The sequence below is a fragment of the Onthophagus taurus genome, chromosome 11 (assembly GCF_036711975.1).
Source record: "Onthophagus taurus isolate NC chromosome 11, IU_Otau_3.0, whole genome shotgun sequence".
Classification (NCBI taxonomy): domain Eukaryota; kingdom Metazoa; phylum Arthropoda; class Insecta; order Coleoptera; family Scarabaeidae; genus Onthophagus; species Onthophagus taurus.
Genome location: NC_091976.1, coordinates 16,736,806 through 16,760,736, shown reverse-complemented (window position 1 = coordinate 16,760,736; position 23,931 = coordinate 16,736,806). Strand labels below are relative to the sequence as shown.

The 23,931-nt window shown below is 33.4% G+C and overlaps 1 protein-coding gene across 1 annotated transcript in view; it reads left to right on the top strand.

The window, feature by feature from the left end:
• LOC111419434 (dynein axonemal heavy chain 1-like) overlaps positions 1-23,931 on the top strand; it is an 84,935-nt gene that overhangs the window by 37,208 nt on the left and 23,796 nt on the right. The window contains exons 18-22 of the mRNA XM_071200080.1: positions 9,168-9,322; positions 9,380-9,698; positions 15,066-15,279; positions 20,729-20,891; positions 21,039-21,903. Coding sequence (XP_071056181.1) covers positions 9,168-9,322; positions 9,380-9,698; positions 15,066-15,279; positions 20,729-20,891; positions 21,039-21,903 — 1,716 coding nt within the window. The remainder of the gene's footprint in view (positions 1-9,167; positions 9,323-9,379; positions 9,699-15,065; positions 15,280-20,728; positions 20,892-21,038; positions 21,904-23,931) is intronic.

The following is a 23,931-nucleotide window of genomic DNA, read 5'->3' as shown; positions in this document are numbered from 1 at the left end:
TAAATATGAAATCATTGTAAACTTTATATAAAGCTGAAAACATGGTTGAAAATCGATATTGATGCTTCGGTTATTTATACTCGGAGCTGTTAAAACTTAACTAAAAGAATTTGAGGAGTTGATTGGTAACGTTGCTAGAGATTAATAAAGTTTCAAATTACAAATTGAAAATGATATATATCCTTTCTTGTTATGAAGCCTACCCTACTTCCTTAATTTTGAAATCAAAAATAGAAGATGAACAAAAAGGGGTAATTTAGTGAGCGACATAATTATAAACGACAGTTTTTACTCTTATCATGTTTCGCAGTTATGAAATTCAATGTCTGTCTTAATCAGATGTAGTTCGTTCTCAGGTTACGATCATGATCTAGAGAGATTAGAAAAACCATTTTATTGTTTTCAACTCTAATGAATAAATTACGACAACGTGAGGGTAGTTATCTCAATATAGTTGATACTCTACATAAGCGAATCGCAATCATTGGGGCCGCGACCCAAAATTTCCAATTTCGGTCGCGCTGTCCTACATCATAGAACAAACTCAATATGTTGAGTTGTATCTTGATAACAATTCGATCAAAGTCTACAATTACACAGGCCGACAAAAATTTAAATGTTTTCTAAACCAACAAGTAGACTATACTATCCCGAAGGTTTTTCACGTTCTAAATCCAAATTTAATCTCAAAAATGCTTCATCACGTAAGGTTTTCAAAATATCTTAGCTAAAATATGTTAAAAATACGGTTTCTGGTCGTATTTGTGGTTATAGTTCACCATGACGGAATTAAAAAAAAAATTTTTTTTAGAAATTTTGAAATTATTACCCTTTCCCTTTAAAACTCTTTTTCAATTATTTAAATATCTTTTTTCTTCTTCGAGATATCATCTGTTGAAATTAATAAGTACGTCGGTTTGTTCTGTCCTCGATAAACTAATGTTGAGTTACATCAAGTTAGCGATGCTAACGCACAACTAAAATAAATATGCGACAATATGATTAAATATCTAAAAATGAAACTTTAAAGTTGAAATATTTAACCATACATTTATCCTTTAACCAGATGGTATTCAATTGAGAAACAGGACATTCAAAATCCAGTTAATTTTTATGAATTTATTTGGTTTGTTAGCAAAGTTATAGTTTTAATGGGAAAACTATAGCAGTATTTACAAAAATAAAACGATTGTTTACGAGATTTATTCATTCTAAAAGAGACAATTTACATATTATTTTTAATTTAAGCTCTATAGCGTTTTATAAGATGAAAATCACAACCATATTGGATTTTACCGCAGAACCATTAACGAATGGATTAAAAAAAATTTTTTAGAAGAACTACATTTTTGATATGTATAGCCTAACATATACTTTCGTATACATCTAATAAATGACAAAAAATTACGATATATTGAATTTCAGCGAAATCGCTTGACCGGAAGTGTCACTTTACCTGAACACATACACTTTTGTATACGTCTGTAAAATGAGAAAAAAATACCATATATGGAATTTTATCGAAATCGTATGATCGGATCAGTCATTTGTACTTTTTTGTATGTAAGTATTTACAATGTTTTGAATTCACGGCGTTTTAATGCGTTTTTCCAACTACATTAAGAAACCTTTTTTTAACAATCTCTGTAAACGACATTGATGGGAGGCCATTGAAGGGAGGCCACTTCAGGTTCTTTATCATTAATTTCGTTTTAGACCATACGTTTGTTGTTATTTGTTATTTATTAATATTTTGTATTGCTTTGAAGTGTTAATACAAAAAAAGTGTTAATAAAGTGTTAATAATACATAGAAAAGTGTTAAAACTTGTAAATAAAACTGGAAAATAAACAGATGTTATTTCAAATATGATGAATTTCTTAGTTTTAGGAGACAATTTCTCAGAGATCAAGAAAAATATTTAAATGAATAACATAGAATTTTAAGGGGGCAGAGAAATAGTTTTAAATGGTCTAAATCAGGGTATCCAACATTATTTGGAAGGTATAGTCTGGTCTCTGGTTTAAAAATTTGTCGGCCTGTGTTATCTTGGCATTTAACGCTAAGATTACAATAAACTTTAGAAGATGTAACGATATTTGTCCATTGTCGACTTAGCTTACTCTCAGTCCACCTTCCAATTCTCTTCTTCGCAATCGCAGCTTTTCTGCTGCAAAGTTTCTACCAGTGGTGGAACGGATATCCGGCAACTATCCAGTATCTGGCTTATCCGGCCATTTTTTAAAATCGGGCCGGATACCGGATAGTTACCAAATATCCGGTTTTGGCTGGATATTAAAAACCTATTACTTAGTACTCCACCATTCATAGGAATTAGTTAATATCTCTTTTAGGTGTTAGACACTGCAGATAATAATCAAGTTTAACCCCAATAGGACTTTTTTCAATGAATACAACTTTATTTATATCAGGTTTATCATTAGCAACCTCATGGTAACAATCCCAATATAATGCTGCAAAATGTCTTGTTGCAGTTTCGTCTAGTTTTCTTCTCTTCGCTTGTAATTCATCATTACATTCATTACTAACTGTCGCTGTTATCATTTTCGATTATTAATTAAAATATCCTCTTTTAATGCAACAAGCCGTTTTGAAAAATCACTTTCAGTTCTTGCGAAATAAAATTTTGAAATGGTCGACAATTTTTTCGAATTTTTGCCGATTAAGTTTCAAAAATTCGTATGAAATCCAGTTCTTAGAATATGAGTATGAAAATTTTCCAACGTGTTAATAAAAGTGTCCTTGAGTCCAATGTGTCTTGGATCCAATGAACCAACCCGTTTTGAAAAATAACTTTTAGTTTTTGAGAAAACAATATTTGAAGTTTTGATCAAATTTTCGATGTTGCAATTTTCATCAATAATTTTCAAAATTTGCTATACAATTAATTTCTTGAAGGATCCTTGTGGAAATACCACCAATTATTAATTAAAATATCCTCTTTTTAATGCAACTAGCCGTTTTGAAAAATCGGTTTTAGTTTTTGAGAAAACAATATTTAAAGTTTTGATAAAATTCTCGATGTTGCAATTTTCATCAATAATTTTCAAAATTTGCTATATAATTAATTTCTTGAAGGATTCTTGTGGAAATATCACCAATTATTAATGAAAGTATCCTCTTTTTAATGCAATAAGCCGTTTTGAAAAATCGCTTTTAGTTTTTGAGAAATAAATTTTAGAAATGATCGACAATTTTTTCGAATTTTACAATTTTCACCGATTAAGTTTTAAAAATTCGTATAAAATACACTTCTTGGAATACGAGTATGAAAATTTACCAAAATGTTAATAAGAGTGTCCTCTTTCCAATGAACCAACACGTTTTGAAAAATAACATTTAGTTTTTGAAAAAACAATATTTGAAGTTTTTATAAAATTCTCGATGTTGCAATTTTCATCGATAATTTTCAAAATTCGCTATAAAATTAATTTCTTCAACGATCCTTGTGGAAATATCACCAATTATTAATTAAAGTATCTTCTTTTTAATGCAAGAAGCAGTTTTTAAAAATCACTTTTAGTTCTTGAGAAATAAATTTTTGAAATAATCCACAATTTTTTCGAATTTTGCAATTTTAACTGATTAAGTTTTAAAAATTCATATAAAATCCATTTCTTAGAACATGAGTATGAAAATTTTCCAAAGTGTTAATAAGAGTGTCAACTTTCCAATGAACCAACAGGTTTTGAAAAATAACTTTTAGTTTTTGAGAAAACAATATTTGAAGTTTTAATAAAATTTTCAATGTTGCAATTTTCATCGATAACTTTCAAACATCGCTATAAAATTAATTTCTTAAAGGATCCTTGTGGAAATATCGCCAATTATTAATTAAAGTATCCTTTTTTTAGAGTTGCTTCGTTAGTTAAATCAACATCAAAAAAGTTCATGTTGTATCTTGGATCCAAATAAGTTGACATATCTTATCAGCTTTCTTATTAATTTCATAATCGATAACGAGCCGAATATCCGGTATCCGGCTTTTCGCAAAATCACTATCCGTTCCATCACTAATTTCTACCAATTGCAAGATTTCGAGCTGTAGTTAACTCATCAATCACCTCATGCTAAGCTACATCGCTGTGATCTGAGTAACTGCTATGATTTTTATAGCTTCCCTTGAGTTAGCTAGGAAGAGTAGGAACAGACACCTTGCAATCATCGGCAAGATAGTGACTAGTTGAGGCTAAACCCCGACTGACTAAACCCTTAGTCACGTAATTCATCTTCTTTGTAATACAATATGTGTTTTTATACACCTCCATCTCCGGCCTCGCCCAAAGTTGACACTACTTCTATTTTTTTTTCCTACTCTTACCATGTCCGGATTATAACTTTTTTTCAAGCTTTTCGCCATCATGGGTTCTAGCATATCGTATATCGTCTATAGCTTCCAGCATGTCCGCTTTCCTGGTGTGGTATGGAGTATCCGTTGGTGAACGCAGAATACTATTTCTACACGATACCAATTTCTTGACGTTATTGTGACTTTTCAATATTGGTACTCTATACATATATGAACCACAGTTCATATGTATGGCTTCTGTTATCCTTATCTTTGTTGCTACTCCTCTTATCACGAAGTATAGCTTATTTGCCGTTCTTTTCGCAATGCTTGTTAGCCTCTTGGTTGCTTGTTTTCCGGCGTTCAGTTTCCCGGTAAATTGTACTCCTATGTATGTGATTTCCTTTATCATCTCTATCCTCTGCTCTATCCTTTTAATAGTACTGCAATCATCTGATGTCTTACCTTCTGGGCAAGTTCCATCGTACTAATGAAATTTGACCTCTCCGTTCCCTGAACTCTACTTCTTCTTGCAGCCGCTCCAACAGAATTTTTTCAGTAATCTTCGCATACCCGACCACGAGACTGACAGGTCTACCGGGATGTGATGCATCCTTTCACGGTTTTGGGATTGTTAACACCATCGCTGCTTTTCGCGAGTCTGACAATGAATTCGACTTTATTATCCCGTTAACTATCTTTGTGATTTACAATCTTGTGTTTTTCAGAAGCATCTTCACTGCCTTCTGTGAGATACCATCCAGTCCAGCAGCTTTTGTTGGATTTAGTATTTCGATCCTCTTCCTATATCTCTAATTTCTCTCTTGTTGACTAACTGAAATTCTAAACAATTCGCCAAAAGTTGCACTTTTTCTTGGTTATCGATTATCTATTTGCTAAAAGTCCGGCTTTTTCATTGAAATTGATTACCGTTCCTATCGCTTCCATTTCCGTGGTTAACCACTTAAGGACAAACAACGAGCGAGTTAACTCGGGCGAATCTAAACTTTACGATTCATTTGGTTTAAACTTGATTCACTGGTGTACAACTCTTGACAACTTGTCCTTTTCCGAAATAACTCTTACCTGCTCATCCCTGATTGGGATAGCGGCTCGAATATTGATGATGAGAGTGATTCAAGTTCCGATTTGATGAAGGTATCGATTTGTCTATACTCCTAGACTGGTGCCTATTGCCGTTTTCTCGCCGAACTCTCCGCTGTTTGCCTTTACGGAAAATCTTCAACTGCTGATTTGATCAGAGTGAAAATCAGCTTATATCAGATATTTTAAACAAACCAACAGGTATGCAGCCGTGAATGTCGGTAGTTCCCTTTTTGTTACTAACTTTTAGCATTTATAAATGGTAAGCGGTAACAAATGACGAAATTCGAGCTTTCCTTGTACTGGTAATGAGGCAGAGTATAATAAAAAGCTAAAATCCAATATTATATTTTTACATCATTTTTTCGACAAACTATGACTCGCCATAGGTCTGAAATGATTAAAAAAATACCTGCTCTTTTCAAATAATGAAACGTATGATCGTATGATAATCGAAAACTCAACAAAATATGGCCAGGGTATCAAAATTTGGAAAAAAAATGTAAAGATGTAATTGTCCCTGAAAAATTTATAACCATAGATGAAAGTTTTGCTCTATAAGGGCAACTTCGGATGGATACAATAATATACACCACTGAAAAGACCGCTACTTGGTACAAAAACATACTTAGTCTGTGAGTCCAAAAGTGGTTATGTTTGGAACTTTTTAGTATACACTGGAAAACAGACTGTGTTGGACGAATAATATAAAAATCTTCCAGTGTTGTGATAAGTTGTGTTTACATTAGCAGAGCCTCTTTTGAATAAAGGTTACTGCCTTACCATGAAGAATTTCTACAATTCTCCACAATTAGCCGATATTCTGATACCAATTATTCTGGCACCCTAAAATTATCCCGAAAAGACTTACCCAAAGATCTCAAAGACAAAAATTGAAGAAAGAGGAAGTCAGCGTAAAATGGAAGAATAAGAAGGATGTCAATTTGCTATCGATCGATATTCTATGAAAATAGATAGAGAGATAAGTAAAAAAACGAAGAGAGGAAATGGTAGAGAAGCCAGTAATAGTAATAGATTACAATGACACAATAGGAGGTGTTGATCGCGCAGATCAACACTAAGTTAAACATTCAATTTTAAAAAAGCGGGATAAGAAGTACTACAAGAAATTTTTCTTCCATCTTTTAGATTTAGCATTATGGAACTCATGTGAAATTTGCCGAAAACAAGGGAGGAAGAAAAAGGATGGATGGAATTCGGAAAATCGTAGAAAAATATCAGCATGACAATTCTGCATCACTGACCAACTCGGAATTTTCCTAAATATATCCCAGCAACTAAAAATAAAGAAAATTCCACTAGACAGGAGGATCTTAAGCATCAGGCAAACTTTGAAATTCCTTTTTCACTAATTTTAACTTATTTTGAAAATCTGCTTATGGAACCCTATTCGCCTATCAAGAAACAACAAAGATATTATAAAAAATCGAGCATTTTGGAACAGAAATCTGAAGAAAATTTGTTCCTAAAGTCCTAAAGTGTCCTCTCTTGCTGGATATTTGGAACGTATGTAGTGTGCAACGCCTCTCATTGCCCATTATTTTCTGTCCTTTCTGTACCATTTAAATCCTGATATTTTACCGGCCTGATGTAGCAACAGAAGGATTTCACTTATTATTATTATCGAAATCTCGTCTTTGTTTGTAAATTCCATAAGTTCTTTAGACTCTTTGTTAATTTCGTGGATGTTCCATGTTACCAGCCTGTTTTTCTGACATAAAAAATTGTTATGTTTACTTACTATCTCTGATTAGTGCTACTATCGTAGGAATCAATACCTAAATTGATTGAACACCATCTGACCCAGCTTTTAATCTTTCTCATCTTTGCCTTTATATGGGGCCGAGATTTTCGATGTAAAGACTTTTTTAGTAGATTCTGCTTTACTAGCATAAGACACTTCTGTTTTGATTTCGGCATCCTTGGTAGTATTCACCAGAACTAGCTGTAATTTCTTGTCTTTTCAGCTTTCCGCTCTATCCCTCAACTCTTTATTTCCTCAGTTTTAATTCCCTCCAGAACTCCTTTTCCTCTGGAAACGGATAGTAATGAAATTTCAATTTCATTGCTTCGATAAGTTGAAAAATTTAGACGTTTTGAAAATGTTTCTTAATATAAAGTTTAAATCAAGACTGTTAATGTGTTTATTGATTAAGCACCGGAATTGGTAAAGACAAAAAAATTTTTTATAAATTGCAATCTCTATTTATAACAATACATAAACCGGATTAGACATCCCACCATTACGGTAATTGCATTCGATTTAACCCCTAGAACGTCCATCTAATTTCATAATTACCAAAAGCAGCTTTCGGTAATCCCACACAAGCTTATTAAAGCAATGGTCTATGTATGTTTCTGTGGTAGTTCTTTGATGGGATTGCAATGTCGTATTAAGGAATTTGTTAGTGTAAGTCAAAGTACATCTAATGAAACACAATGTAACATGCACTCTCATTTTGGTGGATTTAAATTGAAAAGGTTTTCTCACTGGCTTAGAAGACTCTGGATTCCATTTAGTTTATATTACTGGTTTATATGTCTAACTAAATTTTGCTGAATTTTGCTCTGGTTTATTCTCTAGGTACTTTCAATCAATGGAAAAAGATTATTCGTGGTATAACTTAAGATTAACTTGTGTATTCGCAACATATTCAATTCTACTTTTAAGATAGAGATCAATCTATCTTTAAAAAAAAATCTGCAATTCCAGATTCGATTCTAGATCTTATACAGATCATAGCCATTATAGCCTTGGGGGACTATTTGTGACATGATGTATTAATCCTAACGTGAAACGTTAAATTAAAAACTTAAAACCCATATTTTCCAAATTTGTACGCTCTTTTTGATTGCAATGTGTTATTTAAACCCAGAATTAATTATAACATGAAATATTCAGATAAGTCGAGCTATAACTAAAATCGATCTGCAACTACCGTAAATTGTTGGTGCAAATACGTTTGGAACTATTTAAACCTGTTGAAAATAGAATCAAAAAAATTTGTTTTCGAAACTGTTTTAAATTTCTGTTTTTAATTGTTTAAGGTTCGATCGTAAAACCAACTCATCAAAAAAAACTTCACGTTAACATGTTTTATAGATCTCTGTTTTTTATAACTTAGGATAAAGGTTAATTAACCGTAAGCGGCAGGTCACAAAAAGTCGATTACGTTCAAAGAAGGTCTATGTAACAAAAGAGAATACGATGTAATAAGAAAAACCCTTTTCTGTCAAGGATTTCAAGTAAAGGGGATTGGATATCACTTCGATTAAGCGCACCATGTAAGATATAAGACCTTACGGATTCAATTTAGAAAAACATTTCCTTTCTAAGAAAAAAGTCTACTGTATCAATTTCTCACTTTTATTAAAAAGAATAAAAATTTAAGGTTCAATTGAATATTATTTATTAAGTTTTTTTATAATGAAAAGCAACGCTTAAAATGTTTTATTTAAAAATTAAATTACCTTTTAAATTAATACATAAAAAGTGGAAAGGAAACACCTTCTTTAGTTCATTTCTTAACTTGATCATAAGACGAGAGGAAAAACCACAATAAAACGAAAAACCATTCCACGTTGAAAGTAGAAAAGACATAAAACTCACTCTATAAATTCAAAGCTTCAGGTTATAAAATCCCTGATGAAGATTTCAAATTGTGATACACTTACTATATTACCTCTTTTAATTTCGTTCTTTAATTTAAATAAATTTATTTTTAAATTTCAGTGTTACATCGCTCTTCAACAAGCGATGACTAGATTAAAAGGAAAACCACAACCGAGCGGTTACCCATTTCAACCTGTTCACACTTACGTACTTAACCCAAAATCGATTACAATGGGACAACTTTATGGTGAATTTGATCTTCAAACACACGAATGGTAACATTAAAATTCTATAATTAATAATAATTTTCTAAATATGTTGTAATTTTTTAGGACTGACGGTATTTTACCATCATTGGTAAGAGTTGGAATTAATGCTGAAAATAAAGATAAACGTTGGTATATTTTCGATGGTCCCGTCGACGCCGTTTGGATCGAAAACATGAATACAGTATTGGATGATAACAAAAAGTTGTGTTTGAGTAGCGGGGAAATCATTAAACTTCGAGATACGATGACGATGATGTTTGAAGTTGCTGATTTAGCTGTAGCTTCTCCGGCCACTGTTTCAAGATGTGGAATGGTTTATTTGGAACCGGGTGTTTTGGGCTTGGAACCGTTTGTTAATTGTTGGCTCTTAAGGCTTCCGCAAGTAATTTGTTATGTTTATTTTATACGTTAGCACAAATTTCATAAAGTGTTAGGAAATGTTGAGTATCTATAATTTATTCAAACAATATCTCATAGGTCAATAAAAAACTAAAGCTTTACTACATTATAACTTTATGTAATATGTAATGCTGAATTTTTACAGAAGGCTATTGAGAAGAGTATTTAGGGGAGATGAAGTAAATAGCAACTTCAATATTTTCATAATATGTTGATAAGTACATAAAACGCGCGTCAAATCTAGCTTAGAATTGCCGTAAACAAAATAAAAAACAATTTCTTTTTATAAACTTAAAAGGCGTCGAATATCAGACTTTTCCTATCATCTAAAATAAATGTTATTATAATCGAGAGATTGCATATCCTGGTGTCTCAGATAGCAACTACAAGAAGCATAACTACTACTTATCATCAGTTATATTTTATTAACAAATCGATTTCGTTGTGAGATTGGTCAAGATTTGCAGTGTATTCAATTTGAATTAGCAGAAAGATACATGCTCGAAACGATAGGTGGGAATAATAAGAAATGCTGGGAGCTATGAATTCCAGAATTATTATTGTTATTCTAAATTTGGATGAAAAAGTAGGATTCATACAAATATGTTCCAACAGAAGACGCAGATGTGAGAGGATTTTCCAAATGGCAATGGAAAACATTCAAAACAAAGTGAAACATATAATGATAACAGGAGCTGGAATGCACGAAGCAGATGAACCAGAAGGATGATTAAGTAAAGAATTGTAAGAACTGTGTAAAGAATTACATTTAAAGATTAGGAGTTCAAATAGAAGAGATGATGCCAAAAGGTGGGCCCTTTCAGTTGCTAAGCTGATGGTTCACAAAAAAAACGAGCAAAAAGTTTTACACTGCTTTAAAAGGAGCTACTGAAGAATGTAAAACTCTGCTTCTACTATATATTTCTGCAAGGTGTGTTTTATACATAGTTAACAACCAATGAATTCTGTATACATAATTTATAGGAAATCAGGATCATACTTCTATATTTACCATGAGGTCCTTGCTATATGACTCAATAGAGAAATACATGAAACCGTCCATTAACTACCTCAACATATTTAGTAATAATTGCTCAGGGCAAAACAAAAATCTTGCAATAATAAGGCTGCCGATGGCTCTATCCATACTAGCACTGAGAAATTTGATTGAATTGAACATATCTTTCCACTAAGAGAGCATTCGTGCATAATAAGTTCAAGAAATGCAGCTGCTACATTATATATAATATTTGATATCTTTATAAAGAACGTTTAAAATACTTTTCCATTAGTGCTAATGCATAGATGTAGTTCTAGTTGGTTCTACTTGGGTAAGTTTGGAGGAGAAAAGCTCTTAATAATAATGGTAATCGATTTTTTTATTATAAACCAGCTCTTCTAACCTATGAAGCCGAAAGGCGTTGGGAGATGGCCTCGAATCCATCTTCTGAAGTTTTCCCTCTCCCCAGCAAATCCCTTGAGCAGCTTAAGGATCAGCATAATCTTCCCTCGGCTGGCCGCAATTTGGGTCACTGTCTCTTCCCATGTTGTTCTTGGTCTCCTCCCAATGGATCGACTGCCTTGCTCTCTGGCCTAAATGTATATCCGTGGTTCCTCATCTGTTCTATTCGTCTTACGTGGCCAAACCAGGACAGCTGTTCTGTCGTGTCTTTTCTGCAACCCTCCGAAGGCATTTCATTTGGACACCGTTAACCCTACTCATGTCCCTTCTATTTGTGGTCCAAGTTTCATTGCCATAGGTAAGCTCAATGATCTGGCGGATTGTCGTGATTGTCCAGATAATGCTAGCTGCTGAGCTGGGTGGAAAGTTGACCATCACATTCGATTTGGATGTTATCTACCTGTTCCTATCTAACTGTTCTAACTATCTTAATCATCTTACTTCGATATTTTGGATTCCATGGAACTACAATGTTGTTTAAATACGTGGATTTTTAATGATCTGGTTTTAGATTTAGTGATATGATTACCAAACTTTCTCTGGGTTCCCCAATTCTGGGTTGGGTTCGTTTCAAGATTTTTTCTATTATTCCTTTCTTAGTGAGGCTACTAAATCCTTTATAGCATTCTTACATACAAAATTTTAGACAGTAATTACCAGAATGATGACTACTAACTTACTTCGAGTTTGGTCTTGGTTTTAATTGATGAAGAGCATGGATTGGTCGAACGCTATTGACGAGTGGCACTGCTTGAGGACGTTAAAAAGAACAATTAAGAATAATCATTAATTGGATAATTTCTGAAATTCAAGGCTGGTAGTGGTACAATAGTCGTATAGGGTTGGGTCGTATTGGTCGTTTGAAAGTTGTGATGCGTGTACAGAGAAATTTCTAGTCCTTGTTGGACTAGAAATAGAAGTATCACCTATGTGCTTAATGCCGCTTAGTTATATTAATTAAATTACCTTAATGTATACTACTCACTGACATTGCATTGTGATCGCTATTGGTACATGACCCGATTTCTATTTCCGCGTGTTTGATTTTGTACAAATGTACCAGATTTGATGCATTTAGGTCTCCAAACAATTAATTATTACATATTTGCATTGTTGCCAATTTTTGATATAGCGTAGTTATGTGTTAGTTTTTTGCATTTACAATGGTTACAAGAAACTTAGAATTTTAGTGCCCCTCATTCTGAAGCATTTTGTTGCATTAATTGGTTAGTTTCGACAAAGTAATAGAATGAAAAGAGGCAAAACAAACAGGGACTACGTTCGAAACCGTTTCTTCGCACCACGTGTCCAAAAAGTTTTGCAATATTTTCAGCCACCTCGACTCGCAATCGCTTTTATGGTTTCAGTTGTTGTAGTATTGACGCGTTAATTCTCCTCTGTGTTCACGCAATTCATAACATTTTGCGTCAGCAAAACATCTCTAGGGCATCGATTTTCCTTTTGTCCATTGTTCAGAAGACTTCTCGCATCGACTTCTCATATGACTTCTCCATATGTTTGTTAATTTATTCATGACTTCCTGAACTAGCGCGTTTTTCTTGTTAATCTCTCCGCTGGAGTCTCCTTTGTTAGATATTAATGAACGTCAATTTGTAGATATATTACCCATCTTCCTTATGTAGTTTCACGTGGTGGTTTCACGATTAATTTTTTCAGTTCCGATTTCATTGCTGTATTGCTCTACTCGTCAGATAAAGTCGCATCAAGGGTGGTACCATTAACGTACCATTTTTATTCCCCCATTCCAGTCTTCCAAGTCTTTCCTCATGGTCCACTCACCGCAAATGTTGAATAGGAGGGGACTGAGTATGCACCTATGCCTGACACCTTTTTCCACTTGGAATAGGTCAGTCATCTCGTTCTCAACTCTTACGTATGCTGTGTTATATTTTCGTAGAGACTCTTGATAATAGTTATGAGGTGTTGCTTATTTCATCTAGAATGTGCTAGAGATTGTGCCATTGTACGCAATCGAAAGCCTGTGTGTAATCTATAAAGCATAGATAAGTAGGCATATTAAATTTTCTGGCCTTTTCTATAATTTGTCTTATGTTCAATATTTGTTCTGGCGTACCAAGCCCTTACACAAAGCCTAAGACTTTAGAGGTTCTGCTATTATTTGGAACATCATTTTAGTTGCGTGCGAGATGAGGGCACCTCTCTGGAACCTTTTTTGTGGAGTAAGACATATATTGATTTAGTCCATCCACCCTGATCCCAAATCAGATGGAACCATTGATTTGGAACTATGTACCTCTAGTTGAACGAAAAAGAAAAAGATGAAACTTTCGAGGCGGGGATTAAGGTGGATATGTTAAGGTTACAAAGTAATCCTCCTCATAATACTTCTTACGTGTTTCAACAATTTTTTCTTTACATTTACACTCAAATATTAACATACACATTATTAGAAAAGAAGCAATTATTACCTACATACTCATATTTCACGTCTTATCCGATTAAATTCGTTGGATTATTTCGTAAGAGGTTGGCTTAGTTCATTTTGCTGTTCCTTTTGGCTTTTTGTTGCCTTTAAACCCGATCCACCATTAAACGTCGAGAAAAACTTGGTTTAATTACCGCAACTAAAACTGTGAATGACGTGAAATACTGGATCGATGAAAGAAAAAAATAAAGATCAAACAATTCAAAGACTCAAGAATCCGAAATAGAAAATAACGATAATGATGTGGATATCAATGACGTTGATTCAAAAGCCCTAAAAGCTGATATTTTAATAGGCGATGTTTTAAAAATCGAGCAAATAGAGATTGAATTCATTTCTTTATAAAATGTACATTGAACTTTATTTTACATATTTCGAAATTAATCCTTTGATGGTTACTGAGAAGGAAATTTACATTTCGAATTTCGCATCAAAATTGGATGATGACAGTTGATGAAATCGATTTTCCACCACCGTTGATTTAGGTTCGAACTTTGAAATTGACCATGTTAAATTAAAACGTGGACGATATTATTAGAATTGTGATTTGTTAGAATTTATGGATTATTTATAAAGACACGATTTGCGATTATGGTGAAGCTAAGGAACTCTCCAATTACGGAGAACATCCCAGTGGTCGATCTGAATAATAAACGTTGTATGAATATGCTAAATCGATGTTATGAATAGTTTAAGAGTAACATCCAGATGGAAATGTTAATTAACGGGACTAATTATATTATCACAGCTTTCACGAAGAACAAAACCGCTTTATTAAACATAAAATATCGATCTTTGTTCTAAGAGATGACCTAAATTATCAAGGTTTAAAACATACTACTATGTGATAAGTTGGACAAACTTTATTTCTATATTTTTAGTCCTAAACACACATGATGGTTAATGCGAAGTCATCCAATATTTTCAGCAACTACACAAAGGGATCGTTCGGAGAATGTAAACTCGAACTGTTCAATGGATGTTGAACTTCAATTTTGTTTACCGTAGAATCGATAAGCTAAAATATTATTGGGGACGCAAAGAAATATTCATACAATGAGGAAAATTATTCTTGACTTTCAAGAAAAATTTATTCTTGAATGGATTTCTTAGAAACAAGTTGATTACGAAGCTGTTCTATATCACGTTTCTCTACACTAACTTGGGTATATTGACCGTCGAAGTACCGTATCTATCTCGTTATCTACCTTATTTACTCCGATCTCCTTAACTCTCATACACCTGAGCTTGCACTGAAACTTTCAATCAATTCTTATACTTACATCGTTGTGCAGATCAATAAGTATTTTTTCTCGCTACATTTAAAAAGATACTCAACCTTTTTTTAAAATTAAACCAAAGTTTTATGAACAATTAATTAGAAAGTTACTAATTTATTACATATAAACTTTCTATTTTAGCTAGCCACTGAATATGGTGAAAAATTGCATAACCTTTTTGAAATTTATCTGTACCCAGCTATTGACCTATTGAGATCGTCTCTAAAAGAAATACTAACATCAGTAGATTCGGCTTTGGTTTTGTCGTTTTTAGGACTTATGGATTTCAGATTATTACCGTTAAGCGGGAAAGATAATAGACCTCCTCCGCAACAACAATTTCTTAAACTAACACGTAAGTTTAATTTTCTTAAATAATTAAAAAATTGTTCGAAGTGGTGAGCCTATCTAGGCTTCTTTCTTAATTGTAACACTATCATCCGGTTGGTTAAAATATAAATTCAGTGAGAATTCTCTGAATAAGAAACCACTAGACGTAGTACGTATACTTTAAAACATTGGAAAATATGGCAAAACATTAAATTGTGGTCAGAAACGGTTTGCTCGAAATAGATTGCATTAACTATGAGAAGAACATAAGAACACATTGAGTGCAAATTGAACGAACTTTCGTGAAACGGTCCCGTGCATGTCCTCTCCATCCTCGAAATTCTTTCGCTCGAAGACTCTCCTCGACGTCACACAGTGGGGCGAAACGCCGTTTTGCTGGCCAAAACTCAATAACTTTTAAATACAATTTTTTTGTCGAAAGTCATATATATAAACTGATATTCATTTTTAAAGAGCTTTCCATTGATGTATCACACTTGTTCCAGAGGGTTCCATGGGGTAAACTACCCCTTTTTTGCTTTTATTTACAAATTACCTTATCGATTCTAACGATATTTACTACCCTTATAGTATGTTTAAAAGTGTTAGTTAAGATGTTGTCCCATTCGCCTAATAGCAATCCTGTGAAGTTCCAATAAATAATATAAACGGTATAATCATTATCCTAGAATTTTATGTATGTTTTGCAGAGAAATCATAAGTTAGTCACAATTATTCTTCTAAAATAAGACACAGATGATATTTAAATATAGATTTATTGTTAAAAAAAATAATGGCTACTTAATTATTAAACTACACGTAATAATGCTTACACTAAAATAATAGTAATAAATATTTAGTTTAGCAAAACAATGGTTTCTGAATCTAAGTCTAACTTTCTTTTTTCTACAACATGTCTAATTGATGATATATAAGGATCAGAGGTGTATAGTAACGTATTGAAAACATCTTGATTGGTGGCATTCCTTAAACATTTCCGAGCGTTATGTAACCGGTATTTTTTATAATCTTTATTTCTAGCTTCTTGTGCATCTTCTGAAAGTTGTCCTATTGGTAATACAGCATATTGTATGATGCTTTCACCATGAATAAGTATTTTGTGTACTGAAGCAGGCATGTAGTACCATTTATATAGCTCTACATACAGTTCTGCTACTTTATATGCGTATTCCCCAAACTTTTTGGCATCTATGGCTCTTCCGTTGGCTAATGTTTAAAGAATTATGGAACACCTTTTAATTAAATCCTCAGCTACTCCTGTAATATCTGCTGTGTAATAAGGATTAGAAAAGAATCTTCTAACAGTCTTGCCATCGTTGGAGTTTCCAGTACCTTGTCGAGGCTTATCAATAATTATACCTACTTCATCTCTAAATCGGTCTTGTACTTGTTTTTTCTTAGTCTCTTTTTCAATCTTGTGTAAAGGATCAATGGTAGACCATTTTTTAAATGATAGATTGTACGAGATATGAAGAACCAACTCCTAAATCTGATCCAAGCGTGTAAAGATGAGGGACCAAATTTATATGTATCTTCCCGAGATGGTCTCGTTGTTACCTTCTCCAGATTATTCATTTCCGTTGGTTTGGCAAGGCATACCATACAAGTAGATGTAGAAGGAGTGTCTGTTAATGTGCTGCATACTTTTCCATTGATCATTGTAAAAAATAATTGGTAGTTGCTTAACACCTACCTTTATAAGTGTTGGCGCTAACTTATCAATTTGGGATTCTATATTTGAAACTAGACATCTGGTTCTCTCCATGGGTCTACAGAATCAAATCGAAGAAGGAGTTGGGTATTCCCATAATATTGTTGTGGATGTTTTGTCGGTTATACGCAAAGGGATTAATGATGAACTAAACAAATGGGAATCGGTTATTTGATCTGTTTCACCTGGTAGAATCTGTTTATATTGGCTTTGTCCAGAAGAGCCATCACATCCCCACTTACACATTAATATGAGATCAGTTACCGTAAGATATTTTAACATTCCTCTAATTGTGTCTTAAAAAGTCTCTTGGTGGTGTGGTCAAGTAAACTTTGTAATGTTATACTGGCGCTTACTGGTGTGACAGTTATCGATGGAGGATCTGGGTAACAATCTTTCTTTGTGCTCTGAACTTGTTAATAACTAGGTAATAATTTACATCCTTGTGTTGCAGCGTATGATCGTAATATATTATACTGATACCTAGATAGTCCTATATCTGCCATTACAGCCAACGAATTTTCTTTACTCAATGGACTTTCGATACTTTCATTTTGGAATAATACGCGATAAACCAAATCTTGCTGTTCTGTTGATGTATTTTTTTATACTTTCAATAATATTTGCGTTCCTAATTTGGCCTTCTGCTCGTAGCCCTTGCAAAAATACATCACGTAATTGGTCCAAACCTTCAATCTGCAGCAAGCGAGATAAATTTTTTCTCTCTGTCCTTTCTCTGGAATTATCAAATGTTATACACGGACGGCCTCTTTTTCTGAGATTACTGCAGACGTAGATGATAGATTTTCCTCTTTTAGATTCACAACGAAATCTTTATCTAACCATTCAGAATTTTGTTTTAGAAAACGTTCTTTAATTCTATAAAATATTTTGAACAACACATTTCAGATCGGAGCGAAATCCGCTCCGTGCGGCAATTAAAAAAATATATATTGTTCTTCGAATGGGGCAAAAACGGGCACAAGATTTTATTATGGGCACATATTACATTAAATGGGGAATCTTTTGATACCAAGGAATCTCTAGTAGTAGGTAAATTTACCCCACAACGATATATCTACTCAAACATAAATTATTCATTAACTAGCAGTCTTATACAAAAGAAAATCTAGCAAGAAAACTAGCGAAAATAATGACATGTTCTTGTATAAAATGAGTAGAATACATATCAAAGTTAGTATATACAAAAAATCAGAAGTATTTCCGAAATGGTTTCTAAAATAAAAAGTTTTGAAATTCCGCAAAATTTTCGACGACCCATGGGTCTTTGACGGTATACTTTCCTCGCCTTTCGATCTTCCGGTATGCGTTCCAAATGACCCAGCTATTCAGGCACTTTTAATCTCTGCAACAAGTGTTGACTCTTAGTATAGCTGGTACAGTTCGTAGTTGATACGTATCCTCCATTTTCCTTGCTTCCAGATGAGGAATAACTCCTCCCTCACTGTCATCACCCACGTCTTACTCCCGTACATCACTACTACTCTCACAATGGTACGGTATATTTTGGTTCCGTCACACCAACCATTACCTCAGCATGTGCTGAATGGTTGATCGTCCCCTTCTGAAGCCGTTCTGATAATATTTGACCCTTATTGTGGATGAAACAAACAAATGTCGTGTTCCATTCTTCGGGCATCTTTTCTTGCTGTCATATTTTAGAAATCAGTTTCAGATATTTTATTAAAACAATGATTAATTTTTAATATCTGAAACAGTTGGTTGCCATGGTTACGCATGACTGCTGTGATTTTTCTTTCTCAAATAAATGGGAAATTATAAAACTTTATGGTAATTTATCTCAAAAAAAAAGAAATTTAAATCTTTAGACCCATCTTAACGATTTCTCCATAAACCGTTTTTAATTGTTTTAACAAATTATTCCGTTACTTTTGAAAAGCACTGTATAGCAAACATTCACCTAATAACAGGTGAATGGGGCTTCATGGGGCGCTTTATGGTTTTTCATTGATTATATGGCCTCAACCACTTCGACGCAGTTGTGATGTTGGAGCATCTCCAAGCTGCCGTTTTCACCCTTACCGCTACGGCTATCAAATTACCATCTCTGTACAAAACCATAGTTGTACGGACTTGGAATCTCTTCTTTTCATCCTTTATACCAGTGGTGTTCATAACGTCGATCGTGAAGCCATTTTCAGTCGAATGCCAACAAAATCATGAATCTGAACTATCTATATCTGGACCTCAGAGCCAAAAAAAACCAAGGAAGACTACTTTTAAAATGTAAAAGAGGATTTTAAACCCTTCGGTCGATCTTGGCAAGACATTTATATAAAAAGTAGATCTTGATCAAAAATTAGTGTACACCACTGCTTTATACAGCTACAGATTTCTCTGATATTTCCCATCTCGGCCGTTTCCTCGATGACCTTCACCTTTTGTTCTTCCCATACACGCTTCTTCTTGCGGCATACCTGCGATGTCTTCGTTCTCTCTCTAATGAAAATAACTCTGTTTGCTTTCGTCAGATGCTGCATCATTTTAGCTCTGGCTGGATTTAACGGCCAGTCTGCACTCATCATTAAACTGAAAATAACAAATTGTTCTCTTTTTATGGTTCTTTAAAGCCATTTATATCTTCTGCTCCACATCATCTGTTTCCCGATATTTTTCATTGCTTACCCTCTCACGGTAGGGCTCTCTCAATGTTATGTCTGTTTTGAGTTTTTCAGCATCGTAAGCTGGGTTACGATGACTCCACCATTAAACATCGTGTTGTGCCGTGATTTCAGCGTATCTGTTCCTTTCCATCGCACTTTTTGTAGTGGCTTCCGGAGTTAACTTCTCAGGTCCGCCTATGCTTCAGCCCTCAGCAGAGTGCAAACATTCCATGTTCCAATCTCTAATGTTCTTTCCCTAAGCAAAAGTCGTTTCCATGGAATTTCCGAGGCCCTACACACAACTCCCATACCGAAGGACTAGGGTTTTGATTTCAAAGTGTCGGAACTAATGCTTGGGGTCGAAGAACTAGAAGAAGCTAAAAAATGTCTAAATGCGATTCTGCATATCTGAAATACAAGGTGGCTTTAAAGTAATGTTACCTCTGCCCCAAATGATTTTAATGCCGACAAGAGACCGTCCTTGTTTAACATGTTATTCCCTAGATGCCACGAAATAGATTCATGAGGCCCAAATCTGTGAGAAAAGCAATAATGTAACTCAAAAAAGCCGTTTCAACGTTTCAGGGAAATCCATTATACATAAATCTATATAGGTAGGATCTAATCGCCGCTTGTTTGATGTCGGTCGACAGATCCTCTTTACGATTTTCCACATCCGTGCAGCAGAATGTCCAGTAATCGATTTAAATTACTGTTCACTCACCAAATGGCATTTACTTTGTGATGCAGTTTTTAATTTTCCTGTTACAGATTATCTGTTTCACAAAAAAAACATATAAAAACTTGCAATTCTTTGTGTATCGATATGATGCCTTTATCAACGACTTTTTACATGCATCCTGTTGTTTTGTTAAGATTCTAGTTTGGTGACTCATCTTTTTCGAGGTGTTGCAATTTCTTTGGGTCGTATTTTCTTATCGGAAGGTGGTTGTTTGCAATGGATAAGAATTTTAAACGAAACCAATAGTCCCTTCTACCTTTTGTATTCATAATTGTAATTCAAACTTCAAACACTTTTCTTATACTATAAAATTTCTAATCAATAATGTTATCTTATTATATTAAAAATTTTTCAGCACAACTTTTAGTTCCTTGGGTAGTATTTTCTTTAATTTGGTCAATTGGGTGTACATGCGATCATAATGGAAGAGATAAATTTTCTCAATGGTTAAGACAAACGATGCAAGACAAAAATCATAAACCACAATTTCCAGCTCCAGGTCTTGTCTATGATTATAGGTATTTTTCTTCAAGTTCTAATATTTCACAAGTAGTTATAATATTTTTTTATGATGTTTTTCATTGTTGCTTAGCACTATTTTGAACCACTAATATAAAATATTTATTTCAACACCAACTTAATTGTTTGTTTCTTTTCTTAATTAGACTTCATGATGGTGGTTTTACAGTTCCAACTGATGATGGTGATCCGAAACCACCAAAGTGGCAAAATTGGATGGATGGTGTCGAAGAAATAAAAATAACAGTAGATATGAAATATTCAGATATGGAAGTGGCAACGATTCATTCAATAAGAAATGCTGAATTATTAGGAATGATCGTGTTGAACGAAGGTAACGTTTTATGTGTTGGCCCAACTGGTACCGGAAAAACTTTAACTGTAATTGGAAAATTGAGTAAAAACATGCATAAAAAGTTTATTTGCGATTTTATAACGTTTTCGGCGAGAACCTCCTCAAATCAAACCCAAGATTTGATCGATTCGAAATTAGATAGACGAAGGAGGGGTGTTTTTGGACCGCCTGTATTAAAAAGACAAGTGTTTTTTATTGATGATTTTAATATGCCGGCTTTAGAAGTTTACGGAGCTCAACCTCCAATTGAGTTAATTCGACAATGGATGGATTTTAGTGGTTGGTATGATAGGAAAAATATTGGAGATTTTCGTACAATTATCGATGTTAATTTCGTTGCTGCAATGGGACCTCCCGGTGGAGGTAGAAATCCGGTCACTGCACGTTTACTAAGACATTTTCATTATTTGGCTTTCACCGAACTGGAAGAGCAAAGTAAAGAAAAAATATTTGGAACTATTCTTAATTTTTGGATGCATCGAACTCCGGATCAGGAATCATTCACCACACCCTTACTTAAAGCAACATTGAACGTTTTTACCACCATTCTGCATGAACTTTTGCCCACCCCCGCTAAAACTCATTACACGTTCAATTTGAGGGATTTAAGTAAAATTTTTCAAGGAATTTTAATGATGGCTCCGGAATCCGTACAGGTAAATATAATTATAATTACAAAAATAGTAAAATAAAACTACTAAATTTAATACGCCCCACCCGTCATACCATTTAACCGGAAGAATCTTTTGTAGCTTCTTGATTAAAAATTTTAGTTTAACTTTCAAATGAAATTACTTATTTATAACACGAAAATTTACACAAATTTGCGTATAATTGTTTAAGATAATTATTACGAATAAACAGCAGAAATTATGTCGGAAAAAAGCTTTACGAATCTGCCTATTTATTGCTTAATTCAAAGCTTGAAGGGACTATAAATTAATTTAGGTGGAATATTGATAGGGTGTTAAACGTGAACTGATTTGTTAATGAAGTTAAGAATCGATTGAAAATATTTGTTTAGAATTTAGAATTAGGAAATGTTTTCAAAACAACTATGTTAAGAGAATATTTGAAATATTTTAATTTTTGTTTGCAATAAAATAGTTTATAAATGTAGATGTATTGTAAGTAGATCCGTGGATTCAGAGAAAAAGTCTCTATCCAATGACGTAAAAAGAAATATACCGAGCAATTTGAAAACCAAAAGCTGATTATTCCAAGATGTCGCTGATAGATGGCGCTGGAAAAAATTTATTTGTAGCCTAAAAAGTAGTATTCATGATACCATTTCATCTAGTGCCTGGTTCAAAAAGATCGGAATATAAATAACAGAGTTACAGCTTGGGGGGTTTTTTATCTGACACCTGTATATATTCCATAGTTTTATATGTCTTATACAGGATGGTTCATTTAACGTGCGACAAGCGATTATCTCGAAAACGGTTCATTTTACATAAAAATGAACGAAATGAAAGTTGTTCTGTGCGAAGGGGAAAACCATATAACGATAATATTTTTTGAATTTTTGAAAATTGATTTGATTCTCCAGGTTATATGAAGGTCACGACTAATTTTTTAAATGGCACCCTATATATTGTATTGTAAAATCTGAATCTGTGGATAAAAGTAAAGTAATTAAATAAAAAAATAAAAAAATTGTACTGTGTGGTTTTGCCAGTACATCGGCAAAACATCTTTTGAAAAAAAATTAAACTTCTTCAGAAACAATTAACTAACGTTTATAATCTAGCAAGAACAAATAAGATTTATGAATTTTTAAACATTTTCCTACCCGCTGCGATACATTGTCTTTAGTTCTTAATTCTTAGAATACTATTTAAGAATGCGCAACAAAAAAAATCCAGAAGAGGTAGATCGGGGGTTACTTGACTCGTCGGAAATACCTTTGGAAAGAGATCTAAAAGGTTCCGACATTTCTCCGCCTTTGTCAATTTCATAATAGAATAACGCATAAAAAACAAGAGTTCGTGGAACTGCTTATCTCGCCATTTTCAGAATATCGCTTTCAGAGACTGCATTGGTTGAATTGTTTTAAAATGTAACAGGTAAAATTAAATTTGCATAAAAACTGCTTGGCAACAAATTCTGAATTAATAATAATAATACATTTATTGAGATACCAAATGTTACAGACAACAATAATAAAAACAAATAACATATAAAACCAAATAAAAAAATTACGATGGTATTTCTCAAAAGGAACTGCGTCAGTGCTAACGCAACACTTTGCGATAGACTGGTTTTCAACAGCCTCCAAATTTGAAACAAACAATATTTATTCAGTAATTAACAAAAATAATATTCAAGAAAAGAAAATAATGTACAAACAAAAAATAAGGTTACAATAAGAATTATGTCACCAAATAGTAAATGCGTATCATTTCCAACTAGCCGAAAGTCGAAAAGTTTATTAAACAAATGCTATAAGATAAGAAAATAGACAAATAACAATGCATTTATATCAGACCACAAATCGAACTGTCGCATACTTAAAAGGGACTTAACTTGCTTTTTATACGTTAGTGTTCCCAAGGCTGGGTTTACATGGTCGCATATATATATCATTATTCATTAAACGGAAATGGTACGCAATATGAAAACCTTTTAAATATTTGAAGTCTATGTCTCGGAATGGTATCAGTTCTGAATCTAATTCTATT